The following is a 13,715-nucleotide window of genomic DNA, read 5'->3' on the forward strand; positions in this document are numbered from 1 at the left end:
GCCCAGCCCCGTCCCAGCCCCGTCCCAGCCCCGTCCCGTCCCGTCCCGTCCCCCCCGGCGCTGCCCCTCAGGCCGGGCCGTGCCCCGCGCACTGCGGGCGGGGGGAGGGGAGGCGGCGGCTGGCCCAGGCTGCGCGTGTCCCAGTGACGCATTGCAGGTACGAACCCGCCAATCAGCGCGCGCCCAGCGGAGTCCCTGCGCGACGCGGCTTTTTCTAGAATCCTCCTCCGCCGGGAAAAGTAGTCCCTCAGCCCCCCCCTTCCCCTCCCTTCACACCCGGCCTTGTGGCGAGCGGGGCTCCCCCCCCTCCCCCCTCCCCGGTCCCTTCTCGACTCCCCGGGGCGCAGCGCGGGGGTGCGGGGAGGCGGCGAGGGGGGTGCGGGAGGGCCCGCATGGGCAGCGCGGGGGGGAGCCGGGACTCGTTTCGCGGCGCCGTTTCCCCCGGCGGAGAGGGAGCGGCGCGGAGCGATCCGGGCGGGCGGTGAGGCGGTTTATGAGGCAGGGGCGGCGGGCGGGCAGGGCTCAGTGTGAGGCGAGCCGTCGAGCGGGCAGCTTGCTCGTGCGCCCCGTGCAGCCCTCCGCGTCCTCCGCACCCCGCAGCCGGGCCGAGACACCATGGTGAGCGTGCGGGGGGTGAGGGGGGGGCGCTGCGGGGTCCTGCGGGGCGCTGCCCGGCCGCCTGTGGGGCTGGGGGGGGGCTGGTAACGGTGGGGGGGGTCACGGTGAGGGGGGTCGGCGGCCGCGGGGTGCCGTGAGGGGACGGGGGGGAGGAGGGGGGAGCGCTGGTGGCCGCCGCATCCCGCCCCGGGTGCCCTTCCCGCCGCGGGGCGTTGGTGCGGATTCAAAATTCAAACGGCTCAACGGTCGCACGGCTCGGGCGCCATGGCTGCGGGTGGGGGGGGGGGGGCGGGGGGGAGACACAACGGCTGCTAACGGCCCGTCCGGGGAGGGGACCCGGGGCTGGGGGGGGAGGGCACACACGGAGCCTGCCACGGCGGCAGCGGCCCCGCGCCCTCGGCGCTTCCTGCCCCCCGGCTCCGGCCGTGCCGGGCTGCCGCGCCCGCTCGCACTGCGGCTGCCGGCGGCGTGCTGCTGCTGAGGGGAGGGAGGGAGGGAGCCTCGCTGCGGCAGCTGCCCCCGCCGGGGCTGTCGCCGAGCTCCCCAGCCGCTCTCGTGCTGCTCTGGAACGAGGGAAGCTTGATTTTTATTTTTTTTTTTAATATATATTGTATTTTTTTTTTAAATGGGTGTTGGTTTTCCCCTGTTGGGCACTGCGTTTTCATGGTCAAGCAGGGTTTGGTGTGCCTAGCAGAACGTGTGCCCAGGGTTCCGATGTTCTCTGTCGAATTGAAACGCGGTGGAATTCGAGCATTCCTTCCCATGTAGCATAAACGGTACAGGCTTAGCTTTTCGTTAAAAGAAGGGGATATTGAAACATGCAAGGAAAAGAACGGTTCACAAAAGCAGTGCCGATGACCACTTACTGCTATCTCTGCATTAAAAGAAGATGCAGTGTAGTGGAATCGACTTCTTTTCATTCATTACGTGCTTTTAAGGAATTGGATCGTTATGGACTTGCTGCGTAACACAAGAGATGAGCCCTTAATGCATTTTTTCAACCGCTTAAATTAAATAAATTAGGTGAACGGAAGCCTGAATTGGTTCCTTTGCTTTAGTTGTGAATGCAAGCAGCAAGCCTGTAAAGGAAAGAGTGGTGAATCTAGCAGCAAAAGGTCGTACTGGTTGTGGCCATCTGTAGAGAACCAAAAATGGAGTATCTTCAAGTAAGGTCTATCTAGACATGGGTGTGTCCAGGAGGCGCAGTGGCACTCTGGATGTGGTTACATGGGTATTGGTCTTGACAGACCAGACTGGCTAAACCTGTGGACACGTTGTCCAATGCTGCACATGCTAGATAAAGCAGGATACTTTGCTCCTAGAGCAAGCTCAAGCGTTATAATTTCAGCTCTTATCTGCTAGCCTTCCTACTTCGTGTTCATTCAGTTAATGCTGGAACAAAGCTGCTCATTCAGACCTAACACCAGCTAAGTATACCAAAAATGCCCAGTTTTGGCAGGGATCTGTGGTATCTGTTGTGCGGTTAGCTACCAGCTCTGTCGGGTGGTGGTGAGGCTTGAAGCTGCCGAGGGTCGCAGGAGCGGTTGCTGCACGGCAGCTCGCACTGCGATGCAGCACCACCTCTAGGGGCTGCGCATGCTGGAGCCGCTGCACCCGCGGCAGCTCCCCACCTTCCCATGGCAGCTCCGGCTCTTTGTCAGGCCCCGGGCGGAATAGGAGGTGGGAGGTACTGCAGGCAAAATGGAGCTGCTGCAGTGCAGATCGGAGGAGGCGATGCGAAAGCTGTGACGGCTTCCCCCCTTCCCTCAGAGGAGGAGGCGGCTTGCAGGTGGATCTCTTCCCCGGGAAGGAGCGCGTTAAGAGCCCGAGCCCCGGGGCAGCCGCCCGGGCACGGCCCCGAGGCCGGGCCGAGCCACCGCGGGTGCCCCGCGTAGGGGCCGGGAGCCGGGCACCCTGCGCGGGGCCGAGGCCGCAGCCGGGCGGCGTGCGGGGAGGGCCGGGGCCGCGCTGCCGGCCCCGCCTCTCGCTGCTGTTGCGCAGTGCTCTCTGCAGAGCCTGGCGCTGCGGAGCACAGATGGTGTTTGTTCAGCCTCGCCCCACCTCCCAGCTTATCTTGCAACTGCCGGCTACCTGTGGCTTCCAGTAAGCCTGGCGCTCTTGGCGGCTGCTGTACCTGCTGCAGGTAGTGACAAAACTTATCCAAATTCATGGTTAGTGGCTGTAGGGAGTTCTAAGGCTCTGGAAGAGTTTGGAACACTTAACAGCTTAAACGCTGCTTAATGTCATGTCTTTATATAAAACTGTTTATATAAAACAGTATGTGACTCAACTTGGTAACCCATAAGTATTGACCTAAATAAACTAGGTTCTTGCTACTTAAATCTGATCTACAGCTTTCGGTGGATAAAAATATCCTACGGAAATGTAGCGCATAATTCTCTGCACTTGAGCAATAAAAATGTAAATACCACACAAAGGAATGAGTCTGTCTGTGTTAATGATACACTCCAGCCAGGCACCAATCTGTTAGGCTTCTGTTAAGTGACCAGCAGAAGGCACGTGTTTTGGAGCCTAATGAGGAACTGATGGCTTTCTCACCAGCCTCACTGCTGCTGTTCTTGACTATATCATTTTAAAATAAAACATAAAAATTGAGTACTTCTGCAGCTGCTGAAACAGGAACAAGTGGAGTCTATAGCCAAAATGCATCTTGACTGCTCTTTCAGAAGTTGCTCATGAGCATGATCTTGATTCTTGGAGTAGATGAGTCACAGGCAGTCTGAGAAACTACTTATCGCTGCCTTTATCTTGGGCTGTTGCTGCATTGTATGTGTATTTTTTGTAAGCATTTTAACTCGTGTGGTTGCTCAAGCAGCTAATTGAACTTTATAGGAAGAATAACAGAAGCTAGTACCTTCCAGTTTTCTCTTAATGTAGAAATGTACATCAAAGTTTGTAAAAAAAAAAAAAAAATAACAGTGCATATGTCTTTATTTCATTAGCAGAAGGATGTGTGTGTAGAGCAGCCTTTGTAGGCAAAGGTAGCGATTGAAAATGATGCTCTTGATATTGCAGTAACTATAAGGTGTTGTTGATAAAATGGTCCCAATAGGAACAAACCTGGTGTTAAAATGAGGCAGTGAGTGTGTTTTTCCCATGTTTTGAAGTGTTGACTTTTCAGTGGAGGTCTGTGTGGCAAAGAGCTTGAGAGAGCTTCCTTGAAGAAACATGTTGCCTTGTTACTGCAACTCCAATGAAGCAATGCTGGCCTTGTTTGAGAAATCAGTTGGCTTGAAAACTTAGGGAAGGTGTTTGCACTGCTCTCAAATGCCTTTGTGTTCTATCAGGAGTGAAATTCTTCTGGATTTGTTCTTGCAGACAGGTTTCTTAACTGTCAAATTGAGTGCATGCAAAGCTGTTCCAAGATGGAACAAAAAGCATAAACAGGTACTTACCCAAGTACTACTGATGCAAAAATATTAAGCCTCATAGCACTGAATGTTTTTCTAGTGATTCTGTAAACTATTTTACATTACTGTAATCTGTAGGTAAGCTTGGAAAAAAAAATTGAGACCTCAAACTGCAATTGGATTGAAACTGCCAGATTGGGCAGAAGCTGTTGGTACCAATTATGTAGACTTGGGTTTTGCTGCATTGTCTTGGACCTACCTGAAGCTTGGTGTTAATTGAGGGGTTACTTTCTTCTCTAGAAGTTTCTCTAGTTACAGGATTGTCTCCCCTGAGAAGGGACTGGAACCTACCTTAAACTTTGGATTTGGGGGGCTACTGCTGCAGGATAGAGATGTGAAGTGTTTAGTGAAAGTATTACTACTGATAGTCTGGTTGTTAATGAGTTCTTTAATCTGGTTTGAAGGGATCTGCAGGCCTTCGGTTTGCCAGTGTTGCTCGGGTAGCTGTTTAATATAGATGGAAATCCATTATTTGGGTGCATCAGATATTTACAGGGTTAGGAAATGAGGACAGGCTGCCAGTTCTTGGCAAGCAATCCTGATGATTTTTGCGCTGTTCATTAGAACTATTTTGGAATGTCAGAGGTAAATCCTGAAGCAAAGCTACCAGATTCAGAGGCCTATACAAGTCATATCTTTGCACTGAAATTCTGCAACAACTGATGATGTTCTCTTCTCTTGCAGGCTGATCAACTGACAGAAGAGCAGATTGCAGGTGAGGTTTTTGCATGCTGTGTTGGTACTCCTACTTGACCTGACACATCCCTTAATCCAGTGACAGTCCCTGTTATGCAAGATATTTAGCTTTCTTAGATACTGAGGAAGTATTGTGGAATGATTTGTTGCCTAAATCTTAGTCTTCTGTTCTGTAAAACAACCATGGATACAATGAATTTGGAATTTTGCCCTCTAAAATAGATAATCCTTAGAACTTCAATTGCAGACTCAGGATTCTATTTTTTCCTTTGGCTACAGAACTGTTGAAGTACAAACAACATGGGGGGGGAAAAATTGTGGTGAAGACTGGGAATCTGAAGTATTTGTTTTAGCAGAAGGCAAAACTAATTTAGTTTGCAGTCTCCTGTCAGTGGAGGTGCCTCAGACTGGCTGTTGAGATGACAGCAGCAGACACTGGCTTCCTGATGACAACCGTTGATATGCCCTATTTGGAACTGCCTTGTGTGCCTGGACATAAATGTTCTTTTCACTGTTCTGAAAGCCTGGCGCTTGCTCTGAAATGCCCAAGCAAATATGCAACTCCTCAGTTTTGGTCCTGGCCCCTCGCAGTGGTTTCTGTGCACAGAACTATCTAGTAGTGGCTAAAATGTCTGGTTATCATGTCTCCTTCTCATGCAGGCTGCACAAACTAGCATCTGTCACTGCCCTCTGAAGATTGATTTCCACCTGAGTAATTGATATGGCTTAAAGCTGCAATACATTGGTAATGCAGGATTTGGCCTTGCCATGAACACTTTACAACTTAGGGTTTTCTGATCTAATGAGCGTATAATGTTAATGTTCGGAAGGCTGTGTGCCTAGCTGTCATGTGAAGTGATTTTAGAGGGTGTTAGGATTCAGCTGATCTAATGGCAGCAAATCAAGCATGCAAATAACAGCCTCTAAGAGGTGTTGCTATTTAACTAGGGTGTAGCTCTTGAAGATGCTAAATACATGTGTTGTAATGAGCAGTTTGTTTTTTACTGTAATTGCCAAATTCAAAGTGTAAGACCATTCTTCCGTAGCTCTTACTTCAACTTCAGAAGCTTGCTTTAACTCCTAAGGGACTAATGGTGGCTTTGTGGAAAGTCCTTAGTCTATTTATATGTTGCCATGGTACTGTTGTGTAAGCAGAAGCCAAATCTAGTTCAACTGGAGGTTTTTTTGTTAGTGGCCTGCATATCTTAAGGGTTTTGTGATCAGTTGGGGCTGGTTTTATCAATTGTCACTGCTGCCTTTTCAATAATGGGTCATTGTTTCAGTCCAACTGTTGAGGCTGTATTAGTTGATCTAGCTGATTATGGAATATAAACAGGAGGCTTGCTCCTAACGCTACCTCAGGATTAGTGCAAATGTTAGCTATTCAGTGATGATAGGAGAGTAGTGCTCAGAGCCAAAAGGGAGTATTAATAAGCTTGTCATACTGGAGTAGAGGGTTTTTTCCTTTCTGGAAAGAATATTGGCCTGGCACTTTGAGTTCAGCTGTGGTATTTCATGAAGCAAATGTCTGTGAGCAAACCATAACCTGATGTGAGCCCACTGCTGCTCTGAAGGAACTATCCCTAGGAGTGGTTAGGAAGAGTTGCAGGTGTCCAACAGCAAAACTAAGCAGACTGCTTAAAGGCCAGGGCCTTGCATGGGAAGACTGAGAGCGTACAGGCTGGATATTGGACAAGAATTGTAGCTGAGTAATAGTCTTGAGCCCCTGCTAGTCCATTCCAGTTTATCTGAAGCATCTTGCTTTTGATTTGAAGGTGGGCTTAGGAAATTGGTACTAAAGGTAGAGACAGTGTTCCATTTCTTAATTACTTTGTTCTTCTACTTAAAGCAGACACCTGTCCTATGTTTTTAAAGCTTACCTGCTCTGACATATCAGAATGCAATTCAAGATTCCAGATGTTTTTTTACTTTCTGCTGTGAAAACTTTGGAAATCCTTGGTCATACAGGGCTGAAAAGGGGTGAAAAACTTGCTGGACTCATTTTCATGTGAAAGAGACCGACTTTGCAAGTTGAGTAGGTGCAGAATGTGAGTGGTAGTTGTAATTTAATTCAGGAAGAACTTCAATAGCCATGTGAATGGGTATCCCTTTGGTTAAGATTTGCATTAAGTGAGGTAAATAGGTCAGAACTATTTGGTGTTAGTGGTCAGGAAAGCCTAAAGATGCTTTTGTCCCAGAGCAACTGGTGTAGTGAGCTGTCCTTGTTTCCATCAGACCTCAGAGGTCTCGAAATAGATTCTGAACAAGCAGGCCTACGTGGGGTGTTCTGGTATGCCTTGTTCCTTAGTGTGCTCTGGTTCTCTGCTGGGGATCTGACCACAACAGCTATTTAGAACTTATTTCACAGTAAAAATAGTCATGTTTAAGTCATGAGCTGCTGGTGGATTTGAAGGGAACAATTGATGTTCTCCTGTTAAAGCTCAGGCATAGCTGTCAAAGCTGTTGGAGTGTGGGAGTAGTGATTGTAACTCAGTGAATGAAGCCTGCTGCTCCATTTGGGAGGGTGCTGTGGTGCTGAGATGCCTCTGAAGCTGTTGTTGGAGAGAACAGCTTGAGCTAGTGCTGTGGGATTAGCCTTTCTTTAGTAGGGTGTGGAAGTAGTCTTCCCCTTTTCAGAAGGGGAAGGTTCAGAACATGCAGGTGGCCCGAAGGTGCCAGTAGAACCACTCACCATCATCAGGTTTTGGATGGATTAGCCATACCTACAGTACAGGAGAATTCTCCTTTAGTTTGATCTGAAGCAGTGTTGAATAGGAGGATTTGCCTTACTGCATGGGATCAAGATGGGATTTCAGAAGTGTTGCATGTTGCAGGAGCAGAGTTGAGTCAGTCACAAAACGTAAATATTTTGTAGATGCTTTCACTCCAAACTCTGCTAAGGTTTTCTTGTTCCATTGTGAATTGTCTGCTGTGTTTGTGGTACCAATGTTCTAATTATTGGAGGTGGTTCCTAGAAGTTGTTAGACTTAATTATAACCCTAACTTGATGCAGCATCTCAAACAGGAATATGCTGCTGATCCTTGATTAACCTTCTTTGTGTGTGATTTATAACTGATTTTCTCAGCCTTTCTCATATTTGAGTAAAAGAAAGGTAAAATTGTCCTTTGAGTGGGTCTTCCATTCAGAATATATTGCTCTATGGCCTTTGTTTTAGAAATCAAGTATTTTTGCATAAACTTAAATACTGCATTTTTAAGCAGTTGCTGTAGTACTGTACAGCCTGCTTCATGTTGGGTTACAGTGGTAGTTAACCCATGCTAAGCATGAAGTTATGACTAATTATTTTGAGTACCTGACTCTTACTGAAGACAGTTCATCTTTTGAGGTTCTTTGAATGTTGACAGCCTCCGGTTATTTCTACTGAGCTTGACCCTCAGAGCCTTTTCTGCTCTAATATAAACCTTAAGGCCCAGCAGAGTCACTTGTTGCCTTTAAGCTAACTGGAACTAGCCTTGAAGACTATTTGCAGTTTCCTGTGCATACAGGTTGTAGCTGCTTGTTTGGAAAAGCCTCTTTCTGCTTTGTGATTATAAAGTACAGTATTAGAACTGTTGCCTCTGGTCCTTGAGGTATCCTGGCTCTGATTCATGTGTGTTAAACAGCAGGGGTAGGCTTTAGGAATGCTTAGAACTGTGAAATGTATAAGAATTTTTCCTCCCTGGGTGGGACTCAACTGTGGCTCTGGTGGTAGAGCTGCATTAGAGCTGTAAAAAGCATACTTCTGTAGCTGCATTTTCAACATTTTCCAGTTCATACCTCACCTCCAGTGGTTCAGAGCATGAAATGGATGAAATATGACTTCATGCTGCACTTCATGGTGGCTAGCTCTGGTCTGGGAAACCTACCATCTGGAAAGCTGGCTGCTTGGCAGTGTTGAGGAACTAATTCTTGGGTGTATTTCTAATGCTTTTTAGCTAACAAATTCAAGAGCATGATCTGGTGTCCTGAATGCTGTAAAGGGCTCTGAACTGCACAAGGGAATAGATGAGGTTTTTCATGCTTAACTGTAATTTCTGTATGAACTTCAGTCTAGTGAACTAGTTTAAGGTCATAGCTAAAGACAAACAGATGGCATGGATTAAAACCAGCTCCATTTTTGGACTGGACAATTAAACATGTTATGCTTGTATTAATATTGCTGGCAACAATACAACTATTGTAGGGAACTGAGAGGTAAAACAGTTGAGCAGTGTTGCAACTATTATTGAGTAGTTCTAAGGAAGGTTGTTCCAAGTTATGGTAGGGCTTGAAGCAATTTTCGGAGCAATTTTTTGGAAATCAGTATGAGCAGCGACTCTTCCCCTTGAGCGAGTGGTTATGAGAGCTGCTCTGTGTACAGTTACAGACTGAAGAGCTGCAGAAGTCAAATGGAGAGATGCGGAAAGCTCCTTTTTAGCCAAGTATGGCCAGACATTAAAACTGCCTCTAGGTACTGTCTCATCAAGTAGAGTACACAGTTCAGAGTTGTGTGTCCAGCAGAAGTGAGTTAAAACAAAACTGGTTTTCATTTGGTCAGATTAGTCTTCTGTTGGCGAGTCTGTTAGTAGCACTAAGTGCTATTAAGCTGCAGTATTTGCATTTTGAGGACCACTTTCAAGCTTTAAATGTAATCTCTACAACTTTTTCCTAAGAAACACATCCTACTAGGGATGTGGGTCATTCTGGTTTGATAGGTGTTCCTTTCAGCTCTGTATTAGGGATTCTGGTTCAAGACAGGTGGAGGAAATATCTGAGTACTCCTGAAATGGATGATATTCCATCTCTTTAATCCCCACATTTTGACCTATAGTGGACTGGTGCGTTGCCCAGGTGCTGATGATTCCATGTTGATGTTAGTTCTAGCAGATGGAGCTCAAAAATGAAGCTTTTTAATAAGTATGGAATAAGTTCAACTTAGAATAATAAACACCAATGTCTCTTGCATGATTAAGTGAACTTTGTTTGAAAGCTGGAAGGACTAACTCCTTTTTGTTGTTGTACAGAATTCAAAGAAGCTTTTTCACTATTTGACAAGGATGGTGATGGTACTATAACTACAAAGGAGTTGGGGACTGTGATGAGATCACTTGGTCAAAACCCCACAGAAGCAGAGTTACAGGATATGATCAATGAAGTAGATGCTGATGGTAAGATTTTACTAATAAGCAATTATTCAGTAAAGTACTGAAAAACCTGTTTTTCTAACATACTAATTATCTTGCAGGCAATGGCACAATTGACTTTCCAGAGTTTCTGACAATGATGGCAAGAAAAATGAAAGACACAGATAGTGAAGAAGAAATTAGAGAAGCGTTCCGTGTGTTTGACAAGGTACTAGATGTTTCCCTTAAGAAATCTTTGTTAGAAAAGCTCAGACTGATTTCTAATGAGCTTCCTCTGAACCAGGGACATTTCTAGTCCTGCTATTTATGACTTAGAGGTGAACTAGTCATGCTCAAGTTCACTGTACTGTGGCACTGTGCCTGAAAGCCAAATGTGTCATGATGGGTGACTGTAGTGAGCTGCTATGTTATCTCACTTGCTTGGATACTAAAATACTTGCACAAGGCTGGTAAGGGAATTGTTTAAATTTTTAAAAGTGGTAATCCTTTAAATCTTTCACATAGTCTTTACTAAGTAAATTACTGTGCCTACAGTTAATCAGCTCCTTAAGCAAGGTGCATTTTTAATCAGAAAGTGCCTTGTAGTGTGGGGAAGAGCAAAGCAGTCTTGAGTCCATATCCACTATTTTGATAGCTGGTGTCTGAAGTAGGATGGAATATGTCAACATGGCCTGTGAAGGCCTTGTGGTTTTATGCTGAGCTTCCGTGGAGCAGGTGAAAAACAACTTCTGTTCTAAGAAATAGATACTTGAGCCAAATTGTCTCATGATTGAGTTGGTTGGTATGTCACCTGAAGGTAGTTCTGTCAGGGAAGGGAATGTGTCTCAGGGTAGGGCAGCTGAGGTAGACTGTGCTGGGTAAGTTGTTTCTAAAATGTCTCTAAGATCCTGGACAATTCTACTGAAGATCTGCTTGCAGCTCTTGCTTGCCTTGTGCAAATGTGGTTCAAACTGTTAACTTTGAAACTTGCTTTGAAATATTTTATTCAAGTTACTGGGCCTTAGGGAGACTGGAATAGACTTGTATCTTTTTCCTTTGCAGGATGGTAATGGTTACATTAGTGCTGCAGAACTTCGCCATGTGATGACAAATCTTGGAGAGAAGCTAACAGATGAAGAAGTTGATGAAATGATTAGGGAAGCAGACATTGATGGTGATGGTCAAGTAAACTATGAAGGTAAGGAGCTGTTAACAGATTGTGACTGTGTAGCACCTTACATGCTGGTGACTGTAGCGTTCCTGATAGTTAATGCCCGGCTTAAACAGGGCAGTGTTCCCAAGGGAAATCCTCTCAGCAGTTGTTAGCTCTCTAAGCTAACATCTTTTAGTATGTACGCAGTGTACCTCTACTGAAGTTTAAGTGAGTTATTGCTAGCTTTTGTGCCTAAGGTAACTGAACTGTGCAGTGTAAGAAACAACTTTCTAAATCTAATGATCTTATTAACCATTAGAATAAGGAAGCTAGCTGAGTTGTTAACATGTTTTGTTCATTAATGAATGTTGATCCTGAACCAAATCAGGGAAGTGTATTAACTGACCTGAAGCAAGTCACTCACTTTCATTAATGCTTTTTAAAATTAATAATTAAATGAGAAATGCCTCTAAAATGCCCGTGAACTTCAAGACCTTTAGAAAACCTTAAATGAAGTTCACAGGAATTGGCTGCAAACACTACCTTTTTATTTTATGGTGTTGAAACTTAAATGAAGTCATGCAGGCAGAAGGAGTTCTGTTAGACAATTTGCTTGGTGCTCAGAACTAAGCTTGCTTTCATTTTAGCTTCCCAAACAACTTGAGAAACATTAACTAAGGTGTTTTCAGGTAATCCCTTTACTGTTCCCAAGGTGTTAGGTGTAGCTTCTGTTTTCAGGTACCATGAAGTCTTCAAACTAAATTCACGGTTCAGCAAGAAAAGTGAAGTTATACTGTGTAGTAACTCCTCATGTGCTGTGAATAAGTAATGGTTTGGCTGCTTAAAGCTGGTCAGGTGAATTAGCAAGACTTAAGCTATTCTGCCTTGAAATCCAAGCTGATGTCATGTCTTGCCTGAATTAGCTGACTGTGACTTAAGCAGAATGTACTGATCTCCTAGGGACAAGGCATCTAAGAGTGGCTGTCTGGGCTGATGGGAGATGACCCTGAAGTGTTTTATTTTGAAGTCTCCTTGCCAGTTCAGTGATGAGACTGACTTCTGATTAAAGCAGATGCCTTTGACTGTTAATTTTTTAATTAAAAGGAGGTTCTTAGGCATGACTGGTAGAAAAGGGAGATGTCTTCAGGATACTTTTTGAATATGACTGGAAACAGTTTTTAGACAGCAATCAGTGCACTAGTGAGGCAGGTTACTTTTCAGATCTTGCAATTCAGATTTCTCTGAATAACTCTTATGAACTCTTTCCTTTTACAGAGTTTGTACAAATGATGACAGCGAAGTGAAGACATTGTACAGAATGTGTTAAATTTCTTGTACAAAATTGTTTATTTGCCTTTTCTCTGTTTGTAACTTATCTGTAAAAGGTTTTTCCCTTACTGTCAAAAGAATATGCATGTATAGTAATTAGAAGGCCATTCCTCCATGTTTTTCTCCTTTATCTTACTGTCATTGTTCTGATTTTTGGAAAATTGATCTAAGTAACAAATGTTGCATGTGGCTTACTCTGGATATTTAAGCCCTTCTGCACATCTAAGGTTAGATGGAGTTGGTTGAATGAGGGAACATCTGGGTTGTTTAAAGAAGTAGCTTTCTTTAGAAGACTTTGGTATGACTGATGTAACAAGTTACATAAAGTAAGTTAGGGTTTACCGTGCATTAGCAATTCCTGAGTTAAAGCAAGATAATGGCTCCAGTTCTCCAGTAAGTAAAGGAGGTGATTCTGCTGTTGATGATGGAGGGTGAATACTTGTGCAGGCCAAAACCATGTGAATAGCATTTATGTGGCTAATGCACTGTAAAATTGTTCTCCTAACTTGCTTCATAGTAACTTGTTTGTGGCCATACCAGTAACATGTTGTTGAAATGTGGAGTCTTAACGTTGTGGACGATTGACAGTCAACAATATGAAACTTTAAAGTTGCACTAATGCAAAACGGGTGTATTATCCAGGTACTCGTACACAATTTTTTTGTACTGCTGGTCCTGTACCAGAAAACATTTTCTCCTCTTGTTACTATGCTTTTTAAACTTTGTTTAGCCACTTATTTTCAAAAAAATCTGCTTCTGGCACGATTTGCCTCAAATCCATTCCAAGTTGTATATTTGTTTTCCAATAAAAAATTACAATTTACCCATACTGTTTCAATGTATCCTTGAATTATTTACAGGATTTGTTCAATACAGTTGCTGCTCTGTTTCAGTATGTAGCAGTTTGATTTGCTTATGCAATGGATTGGCTGTCTTAAAATAGCTTGGAAGGTGAAAACTTAGACCGTAAACTCCAGCCCTTTATTAGTATTGTTGACTTGAAGAAGCTTTCTTACTAGTAGTTTAAAATGTATTTTACAGTCTTGTGTGGAGCTTGGTGCTTCAATATACTTACCGTAGTGACTGGCTATGCCCACTATCTGTAGACATTGTGAACTGGATGTTGACCTAGTTCAATAGTTGACCTAAAATTAAAATTCCTTGTTCAGACAACTAAACCTGTTTGCTTTCTTTTAATTATTTTGGAGTTTATTCCCTATCAGCTGCTACCTTGGGGTAACTTAGTCTCACACCTGGACTTTCTGAAACTGCTGTGTCCAAGTCTGCCTTTCAGGATGCAGTCAGCTCAAAGCTTGTAAGGAAATCCTTCTCTTACTGACCTGCTAATGAGCATGATTGTGCTTGTAGCCCTAGTTTTTTGACAG

The 13,715-nt window shown here is 44.7% G+C and overlaps 1 protein-coding gene across 1 annotated transcript; it reads left to right on the plus strand.

The window, feature by feature from the left end:
* The first annotated feature begins 518 nt into the window (after positions 1-518).
* CALM2 (calmodulin 2) lies at positions 519-13,503 on the plus strand. The gene is made up of 6 exons (XM_032184036.1): positions 519-618; positions 4,734-4,764; positions 9,750-9,893; positions 9,971-10,077; positions 10,911-11,046; positions 12,277-13,503. Exons 1-6 carry the CDS (start codon positions 616-618, stop codon positions 12,303-12,305), a joined length of 450 nt encoding a protein of 149 aa, XP_032039927.1. The 5' UTR covers positions 519-615; the 3' UTR covers positions 12,306-13,503.
* Positions 13,504-13,715: the final 212 nt, after the last annotated feature.

This window comes from Aythya fuligula, chromosome 3 (genome assembly GCF_009819795.1).
Source record: "Aythya fuligula isolate bAytFul2 chromosome 3, bAytFul2.pri, whole genome shotgun sequence".
NCBI lineage: Eukaryota > Metazoa > Chordata > Aves > Anseriformes > Anatidae > Aythya > Aythya fuligula.

Excerpts from the sequence above, each read along its gene's own strand:
- CALM2 (XM_032184036.1), top strand. Across the intron at positions 9,894-9,970 it reads CAATGAAGTAGATGCTGATG|GCAATGGCACAATTGACTTT; the intron begins GTAAGATTTTAC and ends ATTATCTTGCAG. Across the intron at positions 11,047-12,276 it reads TGGTCAAGTAAACTATGAAG|AGTTTGTACAAATGATGACA; the intron begins GTAAGGAGCTGT and ends TTCCTTTTACAG.